The sequence below is a fragment of the Epinephelus lanceolatus genome, chromosome 15 (assembly GCF_041903045.1).
Source record: "Epinephelus lanceolatus isolate andai-2023 chromosome 15, ASM4190304v1, whole genome shotgun sequence".
NCBI lineage: Eukaryota > Metazoa > Chordata > Actinopteri > Perciformes > Serranidae > Epinephelus > Epinephelus lanceolatus.
The window spans coordinates 36422893-36435607 of record NC_135748.1 but is presented as its reverse complement, the minus strand read 5'-3'; the positions used below and the strand labels follow the sequence as shown (position 1 = coordinate 36435607).

Genomic DNA, 12715 nt, shown 5'->3' with positions numbered 1-12715 from the left:
CCAAATGTTTGCTAACTCCAGCAGCTAACTTGACTAATGATGAGGAAGCAATATCTGACTGTAAAGTAGTCCGAAACAGAAAATTGGGAAAGTAGTGAGTTGATGTGGAATCAAATTTACTGTTAAGCTTGTTTCTGTGAAGTGGCAAAATACATTTTAAAGGTCACATCTGAAATGGATCAAATGCTTTAAAGTGACAGTTCACCCCAGAATCAAAAATACAAATTTTTCCTCGTACCTGTAGTGCTGTTTATCAGTCCAGATTGTTTTAGTGTGAGTTGCAGAGTGTTGGAGATATCAGCTGTAGAGATGTCTTCCTTCTCTCTAATATAATGGAACTAGATGGCACTCAGCTTGTGGTGCTCAAAGTGCCAAAACAATCAATTTGAAAAACTCAACATCAATGTCTCAGTCCAGAAATCATGACCCAGTTACTCAAGATAATCCACAGACCTTGTTTTCTGCTGTTGTAAGTAGGAACTGTTTTCTTCAACCGGGGTATACCCACCAACTCTATCACCATGCAAAAGGAAGCGTTCATCTACTCACGGACAAGAGGCTCGTACTCATGACAGTGCGAGATTTAAACATTAATGGTGTCCTCCTCAGCTGAACTGTAATGTTAGCTAGCTCAGTGGTGCTAGGTGAGCTAGCAGTAGATGCACACTTCCTTCTGCGCAGTGATATAGCTAGCAGGTGTAGTTCGCTGGACAGAAAATAGTTCCTACATGAAACTGCTCACAACAAGGTCTGTGGATTATTTTGAGTAACCAGGTCATGATTTCTGGAAAGAGACATTGATGTTGAGGTTTTCAAATGTAATTTTGATTTTAATGCAGAGAAGGCAGACATCCCTACAGCTGATAGCGCCAACACTCACTAACTCACACCAAAACAATCTAGACTGATACATAGCACTACAGGTAAGAGGGAAAATGTATTTTTGACTTTGGGGTAAACTGTCCCTTTACCTGTGCCATTATCTTGTGTTCAGCACATTGGTCAAATAAGGTGAACTGATACTCTTTGTGTATTTTGCAGATATTGTCACAGTCATTACAACAGTGTGGTTGAAGGGAGTAAGGATGTAAGTAGCTTTCTGTGTTTTCCTCCTGTTTTTTTGTTTGTTTGTTTGTTTCAGAAAATTAATTGTTACTTTGCCTTGTCCTCTCGGATTTTGTTGTGTTTGTTATTTTATGACCACTTCTTTCATGGCGTATGCTCTGCTGCCTTCTGCTAAGTGCCTTTGTGTTTGCAGAAAGTGCAACATAAATATAATGGATTATTTATGGCTCAAGCTCCCAATGAGAGGTGCATTGCCAGTTCTATACGAAAACAGAAATGACAGCTGACATTGTCTGTTATGTGTATAAAATGTCGCTCGACTCTGCGACCAAACAACACCAGTATGAAAGTAGAATTAATCACCAACCCATTATTATAGGCTGATTTCAAAAGAATAGGTTGTCATTTTCTAGAATGGGCTTATCTGCTTTCTTACTGAGATAGATGAGAAGAGTGATACCACTCTGATATCTGCATATTAAATATGAAGCTACAGCCAGCAGCTGTTGAGCTTAACATAACATAACATAAATATTGGAAACAGGAAACAGCTAGCGTGGCTCTGCCTGGAGGCAAGAACATCCACCTGCCAGCGTAGCTGAAGTTTAATAATTACAGGCTACATGTCCTTAAAAAGTCTTAAATTCAGTTCCATAAGTGATAGGCCTTAAAAGTCATTGAATAATCTTAATTTTGAATTTGTGAGGTCTCAAATACCACAAACATTTTTGTCTTGTTTTGTTTATCCATCTTTTAATTTCCTTTTTTTCACATGAGTCAAGCCCTTCTGTGTAAAAGTCCATATTTCAGATACAAATCGTTAGACCTACAATTGAACCCAATGCTGTCTTTTTACTTAAAAACCTCCACTTACCTGTTGGCAAAATGTAGCGTACAGGGCTACATACACTTACTGGCCACTTTATTAGGTACACCTTTTCAACTGCTTGTTAGCGCAAATAGCTAATCAGCCAATCATGTGGCAGCAACACAATGCATTTAGACATGTAGACATGGTGAAGACGACCTGCTGAAGTTCAAACTGAGCATCAGAATGGGTAAGAAAGGTGATTTAAGTGACTTTGAACGTGGCATGATTGCTAGTGCCAGACGGGCTGGTCTGAGTATTTACTGGGATTTTCACACACAACCATCTCTAGGGTTTACAGAGGATGGTCCCAAAAAGAGAAAATATCCAGTGAGCCAAAATGCCTTGTTGATGCCAGAGATCAGAGGAGAATGGCCAGACTGGTTCAAGATGATAGAAAGGCAATAGGAAGTCAAATAACCACTGGTTCCAACCAAGGTCTGCAGAAGACCATCTCTGAACCAACAACACGTCCAACCTTGAAGCAGATGGGCTACAGCAGCAGAAGACCACACCAGGTGCCACTCCTGTCAGCTGACAACAGGAAACTGAGGCTACAGTTCACACAGACTCACCAAAACTGGACAATAGAAGATTGGAAAAACATTGCCTGGTCTGATGAGTCTGGATTTCTGCTGCAACATTCAAATGGTAGGGTCAGAATTTGGCGTCATGGATCCATCCTGCCTTGTATCAACGGTTCAGGCTGCTGGTGGTGGTGTAATGGTGTGGGGGAGATTTTCTTAGTACCAACTGAGCATGGTTTAAACACCACAGCCTACCTGAGTATTGTTGCTGACCGTGTCCATCCCTTTATGACCACAGTGTACCCATCTTCTGATGGCTACTTCCAGCAGGATAACGCACCATGTCACAAAGCTCACATCATCTCAAACATGACAATGAGTTCACTGTACTCCAATGGCCTCCACAGTCACCAGATCTCAGTCCAATAGAGCACCTTTGGGATGTGCTGGAACGGGAGATTCTCATCATGGATGTGCAGCTGACAAATCTGCAGCAACTGTGTGATGTCATCATGTCAATATGGACCAAAATCTCTGAGGAATGTTTCCAGCACCTTGTTGAATCTATGACACAGAAAATTAAGGCGGTTCTTAAGGCAAAAGGGAGTCGGACCCAGTACTTGAAAGGTATACCTAATTAAGTGGCCAGTTTGTGTACATATTACTTACCTTTTTACTTACCTGCAATTCTTGGATAAGTAAAAGATGATTTTCCCCAAAAGTCAGCCTGAAATTTGAAAGGCATTTAATTTAAGCGTAAACATGTTTTTATTGTGTGAAGGTCCTGTCATTTGTTATTTGCCTTTTATTGTTGTCTCACATGACATATTGCAGATTCTGATTCAGGTAAATTAAGTATTAACAGCTGTATTTCTTCCCTTCAGGTTTATTTGTCTTTGCTGCGGATGTACCTGTCACCTCCTGATGTTCACTGCCTGGGGCCCATCAAGATGGAGCTGTCGGAGCCTCAGGCCAACCTGCAGGCGGCTCTGCAAGTCCTGGAGCTGCACCACAGCAAACTCAACACCACCAAGGTAAACAACAACAGAGTGGTACTCATGTTCCTCCCCTGGGGGACTTGAGAACAAACTTCAGTCTGGTAATACTCAAAAGTAATTCCGATTTTATCCCCTCGTATTACAACATATGTTTACTGCATTAAGACTGTGTCAATGTCAAGAGAAGTGCTTTTGTGAGGCTGCTAAAGTCTTGTGACACGTGTACACAATTGTTGCACTTGAATTCAACTTTCCTGCTCAGCAAACTCCATCTGGTACTTCAAGCTGCTCATCAAATAAGAAGGCATGAATTAGTTTCTAATTCAGGCCAGGGATTTTATTATTATGAGCTGACTCTTTGCCTTCGTTCAGATTTAGTAATCATTGCTAATTCAGACAAGACGTGAAAGTGGAGCTGATAAGAGCGGGCTTGTTTCGGCTGGATTAAGATGAGATGGAATAACATGATTAACGATGACACACTGAATTAGTCATTTGGCATTTGCTGTGAAATTAAAACAGCGACTGAACGGAGCACAACTCATTTAAAGATTTGATTCAGTTTGTTTTTGGAGTGAGACGAGAGGGGTTCGCACAGTTGGGGGTAATCAGGCTGCTGCCTTTGTGATAGAGAAGATCCAGCAAACCAAAAAAAAAAAAAGATTTCCACCAGGTTGCGGATCTCCCTCGAGAGGGCGTCTGCGTTGCCATGTGAATACCTTTGATGAATTTCCTTTCATATACCTGTTTTGTACCTGAACCCAGAACCAAAATAGCAAAGAGTTAATTGAACAAAAGCTGTTTTGTTCAAGAGTAGCTCATGACCTATTTTGCCCGTCAAACCGTCACGTCACAATCCAGTGAATGCTGTCTAGTAAAGAAGATTTATGGAGTTATTCGGTTTTGTTTTTCAATACAGTTCAACCACACAGTCCTCATCGAGAAGGAAACACTCAGCTGATTGTGTAATTGTTGTTTCCATATTTTATCACGAAGAAACAGAGACACAGTATTTGACACTCCTCCACTGTGTCACTGTAAATATTTAAATTCATAAAAAGAGAAAGTTTATCTGTCATGAGTTATATCCTCGTTGTAAAATGCACCGCAACAGACTGTGTTGTATCCGTGATTTAGAGCAGATGCGATTGTGTGTGAAAGGCACCACTGATCTGTACTCAGCCACAGACATGTCAAATTAAGAGCCCCTCAAGGGGAACAAACACTGCAGGTTTATATGAATGTTTAGGTTCAGAGCCCGCAGCCGGGAAGCTCTCCATCTTGTCTCTCTGTGCCACTCTGCCTCCCTGCGCTCCCTTATTGACTTTAATGGCACCCTGCTTTCATTTCCCCTGGCCTCACTCCCAGACTCTGCCTCGCCAAAAAAAGAGCACGAGGGCGACAAGACGAGACTGTACAAAACATCAGGAAATACTTCCAACATGAAGCATATTTGTGTGTTTGTTGGTCAGTCTTTAGTTCTGTTTGTATAATTTCTTGGCTGAAGCTGCAACTAAAGATTTATTTCATAGTCAAATAGTCTGTCAGTACATTCTTTTAAATATTCAGTCTGTCTGAAAATGTCTGAAAATACAGAAAAACAGAAGCTTCCAGAGCCCAAGGTGACATCGTGCTGGGAGGAGAGCTGGCAGCAGCTCTTGAGACGGACCTTCGGTTGGCAGCTGTAGCAGCTCGAATTCGACCAGCACAAGCCCCTGAGCGCCGGGAGTCACAGCAGGCTGGTGGCCAGTGGCAGCACCAGGTGTAATCTGTGTAACAGTAGCGACAGAAAGTTTATTGATCCAGCAGGGACTCGGGGCTGTCTGGTTCCCTGAAGCTGGGATTTGCACTGGCTGGATTTGGGTTGCTGCAGCTGCTGTTTAAGGGTCAGTTTCCGGAGCTGCTGCACATTCTCCTCTCAGCAAAGTAGTCCACAGCGGCGATGAGTGAGGTGCTGGACACAATGTGATTCAAGACTCTAGCTAACGTTAGCTACAGAAACATGAACTGTTAGCCACAGAAGGCTAAACTATTAGCAGGATATTCTCTTCATCTCTGGGGGGCCTCCCTAGTGTAGTGGTTAGAGCACTCGTCCTCCATGCGGAAGGTCCAGGGTCTGAATCCTGTTGGAGTCAACGTCAGTAAAGGTATGCGGTCGCAAGAGGTTCCCACCGCCAAATCAAACGGGATCAGATCAGATTCCTTAAGGAGGCCTCAGGACAAGAGAGTAACTCCCGAATCTAAGCCAAGTCCTCATTGAGGGTGCGTCTCAAGCCCATTGTAGACGGGAGGTTCCAGATGTAAAAGCGGATTCAGTTCATTCCCTTCATCTCTGAAACGCTTTGTTTTATTTCATACTTTGTAAGACTACCTTTCAGACTCTCTTTTTGATAAGTCCGACTTCCTTTTTGGGTTGCTTTGCAGTGTAGACCATTGTTGCCGATGCTGGAATAGCAACTTTCTCTGCAGGATTCACTGCTATTGAATCAGACTTTCGCCGGAAAGATCTCCAGGCACGTCTGCATTTATGTTACAGCCATTAAGAAAGCCCTCTCTCTGAAATGTCCTGTGATTTGCCAAAGTGTCCTGTCACGGGCTAGATTTTCTAAAGCTTGAAACAGAGCCAGGAGGAGGTGCAGAGGTCAAGTGTTCTCTCAGACTTGAATTACAATATGCTCAAAGTTTATTATCGTATTTTTACCCAGTGACGCCAAAATAAAACTGCCTACCTCAGCTCTAAATTTGAGAACCTGGAGTCGGCAAATGTCAGAAGTTTTTACTTGCTAAATTTGCAGATTAATTTTCTGTCAGTGTACCTATCCTTTAAGTACAAATTCTTGTCTCAAAACACAGTAAAGTTTGTTAGTTTACAAGTGGTTGGGAGCAAGTGGGACCTCCCATGTAAGTAGGAGCTACTCAGAGCTACCTCAGTCTTTTTCTGTTGCCGACTGAGGGGACCCACATGAACTGCAGGGCCAGTCTCCTTGTTCAGTGGCACTTGAGCACAAAAGATGTTAAAGAAGAGGAATTTTCATTAATGTTCTGCAGCTTTTCAGGAACAAACCTGCATTCTGAACTTTGCTGCAGCCAGGTCCTGCTCATTGTTCTACTGAACATCCACAAAGAGTGACTGAAGGCTTACAGGTTTTTCTATCGTCAAGTTGACTGCTTGGAAAAATAGTTACTGCAAGTTGGCATGTCGTATTAAATAATCAAAATACAATGCATATTATCTGGCGTATGGTAGTGGTGTAATTACATAATTATTTATTCGCTTACTGTTGAATTAATCAAAAAAACAAAAAAAAAGACAAAATACAGAACCGAAATTGAATTATACACAAATGTCAGTTCTGTTTCCCAGTTGTTTCTCAACAGGAAACTCTCACTCTGAGCTGCCTGAGTGTAACAAGGCCATTTGTGCTAATGTAATTTAATTATATTGAACAAGAGGACAACAAGACAACTGGCCTTGATTGTGTTTAGTCTCCCTGAGCATTCACACAGAAGCACACAGCCGGGTTATTTTTTATTTCTTAAGGTAAGAGGAGATGCTGTTGGGAAGTCATGTAACAGCAGATTACTGCTCCCACGAGGGAGTAATTGAATATCATTACTTTAAGATGATTAATGAGTTATGTTAGCTTGTTGTATTGTGCTTCTAATGATCGTGGCGATTACTCAATTCAAAGTCTTTATCACTGGTTCCTCCAACTTCAGTTCAGAGGTTATACTTTTAAAAACCAGTGTAATTTGCTTTTGATGTCCTCCATTTAATCCTCAAAGTTCCTCCTCATACTGACAGAGCTGTAATATTTTTTAAAAAAACTAATTATGTCTGGTCAACAGTGTTTAAAGGTACACTGTACCATGCAGGTTTTTCCCTAAAAGACAACGTAAGGACTCATAGAAGAAGTGTGTTGCGGTGTATTTATTTGCAGAGACTCTGCCCTCTGCCTGCATTTTCCTATTTACTTCTTATTTTGCCGTGTTCGGGATGTTATTGGGCTGCAACCTTTGGGCAGGGGTGTGTCGCTCCCAGCCAGTAACAGCGCGCAGTACATAATAAAAAGGTAGCAACCTGGGCCAGACTGTAAGCAGCACGCATCCAAGTGGAAGCTGCGAAAATCATGGACACAGTGCTGAAAAACGCTAATATAGTGAGGCGAAACGCTAAGCGGAAGAGTTTGTTCCTAAACGAGATTGAATCTGAGGTCGGCTTTCATTTTCATTGGGGGCATTGAAGGAGATGATGAAGAGTGACCCGGAGTTTGCCTCTTTCCTGTTGGACAGGTTGGTGTCGGTTAGCTCAGTTAGCTTGCATCATCTTTTCCATTCCAACAAATGTAAAGCTCCTACAATAGGACGGTAGCTTGCAGTGTATGTTCAAGCGGTGTAGGGAGGAGAGGCCAAGATTGAAGGTAGTGTTTACAAACAGTAGCCGGCACTTCCTGCATTAACAAGCCAGCGTTTCTTTGTTGTTGTTTGTTTTTCCAGGCCATCAATCTGCTCCCAGCAAACACCCAGATCCGAGAGATCCGGGTCTTCCTGGAGAGCGTCCTGGAGGAGAAGGCACAGAGGAAGCGCTGCAACCAGGTGCTGAAAAGTCTGCTGCAGGCCGAGTTCCTCAGGGTGAGTCCTGGAGAATTTGTTTGCACAGTGGTTCATGTAAATTAGAGTAAAATTTCAGGTGTAACATCTTATGTACTCGGCCAATCACGTGGCTGATGGTTGAGTTAAGTCAAAGACAACCCTTCCTTAAGAAAAGTGGACTCAGGAATCAGAGCTTCTGTCACATAGACTGTGTCAAAGAAGCGGACGTAGCCTCTAGGTCTGAAAAAGTGAAGCCTAAAACCTGCATTCTTGCTAATGGCCAGAGGGGGGCGACTTCACCAGTGTCCCATTGTACAGTAGTCTATGAGAAAATGACCCAACTTCTCACTTGATTTATGACCTATATAAACTTTTTCCTATCAAGTTTATGGGTTTAATACCTACTTTAAAGTCTTCTTAAATGCAGCATGATGTTCATTTTGCAAATTACGTTCACATTTACAGTGAAATAGACACTAAAGTAGGGCATGTTCAGGGTCTGGCTACCTTGTGATCAACAAGTCACTAACGCTCTGTATCCATGAACTTGTTTGTCATCTTAGAACTCTAATCCTTTAAGTGTGTTTTCAGTTCAGTGCAGAGTTAATTGAAACATTTTGGTCACCTAAATATGTTTTGATTAGCGTTCAGCTGTACAAAAAGACATTTTAAGGAGTTAGCTGTTCATCTTTTGCCTTTAATGAATTTTGTTTTCAGCCTGTTCTTCGCTAGCCAATTAATATCACAGTTAATTATTAAATACAGATGCACCTTCCTAACAAAGCTAGCTGGCGAGAGTTAGCTGATAACTTAGCGTTTGATATGCTAACACTACCTGGCCCGACCAGGCTGGTAACCCAATAGACAGATCCATCCCTTGCATCTTCACAGGTCGACCCTGTCGTCCAAATGTGGTGACTTGTGGCTCCAGAAATCCAAGATGGTGAGGGACAAAATGCTAAAATTAAAGCTTTAAAAAAGGTGGTCCACAAACCAATGGGTGACTTCTTGTTGGCTAGGTCCACTTCTTTTTATACAGTCGATGCTCTTATAACTTCCCTTCATCTGAGACGTTCAGTTAATTTTAAGGACACTTGAACATGGCAGATGTTTGCATATGTGACACCACAGTCCTCGGGTTGAAGGACAAATTGTCAGGCCCATGTGACCTTTCAAATGTAAACGATTAGAGTGGAATTTAAACATTTAAACCCTGAACAATGTGGATAAATTTAGCAGAGAAGTAGAGCAGTTTGTAACTCCTGTCTTATACACACTGTATTGTGTTATATTTCCAGGTGATGTGACACAGAAACCTTACAGTAGTTGGTTTTATGGGGAGAAAGTCTCCAACACACAGGATGTGGTGTGTACAATCATAAGCAGTGACAACCACCTGTGTGAAACAGATAAAAGAGCACCATTATATAAACCTGTTTACAGAATATCAGAGATGATGTTGTAGTTGTGTCGTGCAGGGGCTCCTGTCATTAACACACAGCAGGGTCTAATTACTGCCCCTGGTCACAACTTGCATGTCTGTTAGCTGAGCGCAATTCTATGAAAGATTGATTTTTCCTTTTCAGATTGATGTGCAGCCCCAATTAATTTGCATTTATTTATTTTGTACTACAGCGTACACATCTGCTCTGCGCATCACATGATGTCCTCTGTTGTCCTTTGAGAAAAAAAACACACTGTTAGTTCTTTGTCTACATGAAGAACTTGTTTCCATACAGTAGATCAAACATTTGCATTGGCTGTTTGCAGGAACGTGTGTGCCCTGTCACAGTGACCTACAGACAGAACAACGTCCCACATTAGCTGTGTTGCTAAAGTCTTCTTTTTATCTAACACGCAAACACACTTCAAGTCCTGCACCACAATTTGTTGAGTGAGCAACTGAACAACATTCACACAGGAAAAGTGCTAATGTCTTTTTTCAGGCTAGATAGACAAGTAATGATCTGCTCAGCTAAAGCAAGTTAAACAGCGTGTAAATGGACCTGCAAATGTCACATTGGTCTGTTTAACTCTTCAGCACGACTAATAACACACTGTCTGTCTGTGGCTTATGGCTACAGCACAAGTTTGTTCACTCTTTCTTTATGAGTATATCTGGTATTTCACCAAAGATCCTTTTTTATTTTAACAAAACAAAACTGTTAAGTTTGATAAAACACATTTTTTTATTCACTTTTAGTTTGACTTTATTTAAATATACAGGATTTCATTAGGAAAAAGAAATATTGGTGGAAATTCCCAAGAATTAACATGAAGTTTGTGTTGCAACATGAGTTTTTCTTATTGTCAACCCCTTTAGTGTCATTTTGAGACTCCACCACCTCCACCTCCTCCTCCCAGGACAGGAAGTACTGCTCTACAGTCCACAGTCGAGGCTTTTCCACTGACACTTTTGGCCAAACCATGCTGCTTTGATTTGTGTTTCCATTACCCGTTTAACATACTAAGTTGTGCCAAGCTGCACCCGAGATAAACCATCTCCAGAGTCACGTTAAAGCGCACCTGACTGCCTCCAAGCAGGTAGAGGGTGCATGCACCAGACAGGAATGTGGCAACAGCTGACTCCACACGCCTTCCTCTGATGATTTTGGCAGGGAATTGTTCATAAATTCAAAAAAATATTCAGCACTCTGCCGGTGCTACGCTAAGTGAGTGCTCTGATTAATAAATGTATTTTTAATTTTGAAACAACCAGCTTGGGGCAGGTAAACTCTGAATATGAACTGTGTGTTGTTGAAGCAGAATTTTTCCAGCCAAGGTGTGTGCTTCAGTCTAACTACCAAGTTTTGAACAGTACTGTTGAGTAAAATCTGACATGCAGGACAACACACAAGTCAACTCTGTGGTCGACTAACAATAAGGGTGCGTTCCGAATCACATACTTTTTCTTTTTACTTTTAGTAGGTACTGCAGTTGCCCTTAAAAAGAATGAACTGTTGCATGCACACAATGAACTCGTTGAAAATGTTGGTATTGCCACAGCACTACGGTAGATGACAGGCCAAATAATAACAGCTTGAAAATCCATGATGATAAGTAGCTGGTGACCAACAACCGCTGCACAGTGCAGTAATAAACACCACTAAAGAGCACGCTGGTTGGAAACATCATCGACTCAGACAAGCGAATCATCAGCTGCCCTTTTGTGTGGAAATGCAAATGGCCGACACGCTGAGTCAAAGTGAGTCAAGCCAAGCCAGCACATGAGTACAGAACAGGGTCAAGTGTCTGATTAACACAAGGAGAAACAGTGACAGCTTTGAACTAATGATGCGCCGCAACTAAGAGGAGGGATAAGGATGACGGGGAGTCCTTCCACATGACACTTCCTGCTCAGCCTGTCATGATGTGTTTTTGAATGTTTGTTTTGACGTGACAAAGGGTTTGTTCTTTGTCATCGAGCTAAACAAGATGTTAAAGCTGATTTCCTGCGCTGTCTGTCTCTGCTCACCTGGCGTGTTCTGTGTTTCCAGGTGCAGGAGGAGCGGATCTTCCATCAGCAGGTTAAATGCGTCATTACAGAGGAAAAGACCTGCAGAGTCTGCAAGAAGAAAATAGGGAACAGGTATTGATTTTAATCTTATTATAATTATTACTGCATGTGACAAATCTGTGAATCTTACATCTCTAAAAAGTGGACAGGTTTTTGAGCACCTTTGATTTTATTATGGAAGAGTCATCATGTAAATCCTGATTATTTTGGATGTTACGGCAGCATCTCTCATTTACATCTTTTATCTCTGTTAATCAGATTCCTCTGTGTGTGCAGTTTCAGTTTTATTAACCTGAGCATGCTTTCATGCCCCGAGCTGCTGTTAATTTCATACCCTGTTCATTTTTCAGACCACTCTTATAAATTTCAATTAAAGGCTTGTTTATGTGCCGTGATGCAGTGAGTAATAATCCTACCGACAGTAAAACATCCTCTGCTGCTTCATCTGTCTCTTTCAGTGCGTTCGCCAGGTATCCCAACGGCGTGGTGGTGCATTACTTCTGCTGCAAAGACCGCACCGTGTGTCCCACTGAGCAGTAACAGCTCCACCTGACAACGACTGTTTACTAATAAATAACCCCCCTCTCCCTGACCCTCTCTGTGGATCTCTACGCTTTGACATCTTTGAACTAGCATCGGAAGGTTGGAGGTGCTCGAGTTAATGGCCAGGCTGTGGAATTGGACGCTTGTATGGAAAGCGCCAAACAGGACTACGAGCTCTCTAACCTGAGTTAACCTCGGACACGGTTGTTGTCATGCGCGACTCACTGAGCAGAAAAAGACCTCCTTCTGGAATCAAAGGCTGAGACTTTCTTTATCTCTGTGCATGAAGTAACAGGAGGAATGTCCGGGTTCGCTCAGCAGGAGGGGAGGAATAAAGACAAGGAGCGAGGTAGAGTCTGACATTTTAAAAGCATGTGTCACTGTAACGCTAGAAGGGATCCACTTCCCTTCACGTCGCCTCGGGAGAAAATGGGCGCTATTGAAAGGCGCCCAGAGGAAGAGGAGCTTTAACAGCAGAAGTTAGCGCTCGTTCTCAGCAGGAGATAGTTACAAGCTTTGGTCAGCAGTTTTATTTTCTGTCTCACTGTCTCCCAGCCCTCCTGTAACACTGTGTGCGGCCTCAAACACTGCTTGATATGCCATA

At 42.3% G+C, this 12715-nt stretch overlaps 1 protein-coding gene across 2 annotated transcripts in view; it reads left to right on the top strand.

Moving 5' to 3' along the window:
• vps39 (VPS39 subunit of HOPS complex) overlaps positions 1-12254 on the top strand; it is a 42576-nt gene extending 30322 nt beyond the window's left edge. For both annotated transcript variants that reach the window (XM_033643519.2, XM_033643518.2), the window contains exons 20-24: positions 1042-1087; positions 3345-3494; positions 7956-8090; positions 11549-11640; positions 12027-12254. In XM_033643519.2, coding sequence (XP_033499410.1) covers positions 1042-1087; positions 3345-3494; positions 7956-8090; positions 11549-11640; positions 12027-12108 — 505 coding nt within the window. In that variant the 3' untranslated portion in view covers positions 12109-12254. The remainder of the gene's footprint in view (positions 1-1041; positions 1088-3344; positions 3495-7955; positions 8091-11548; positions 11641-12026) is intronic.
• The last annotated feature ends 461 nt before the right edge of the window (positions 12255-12715 follow it).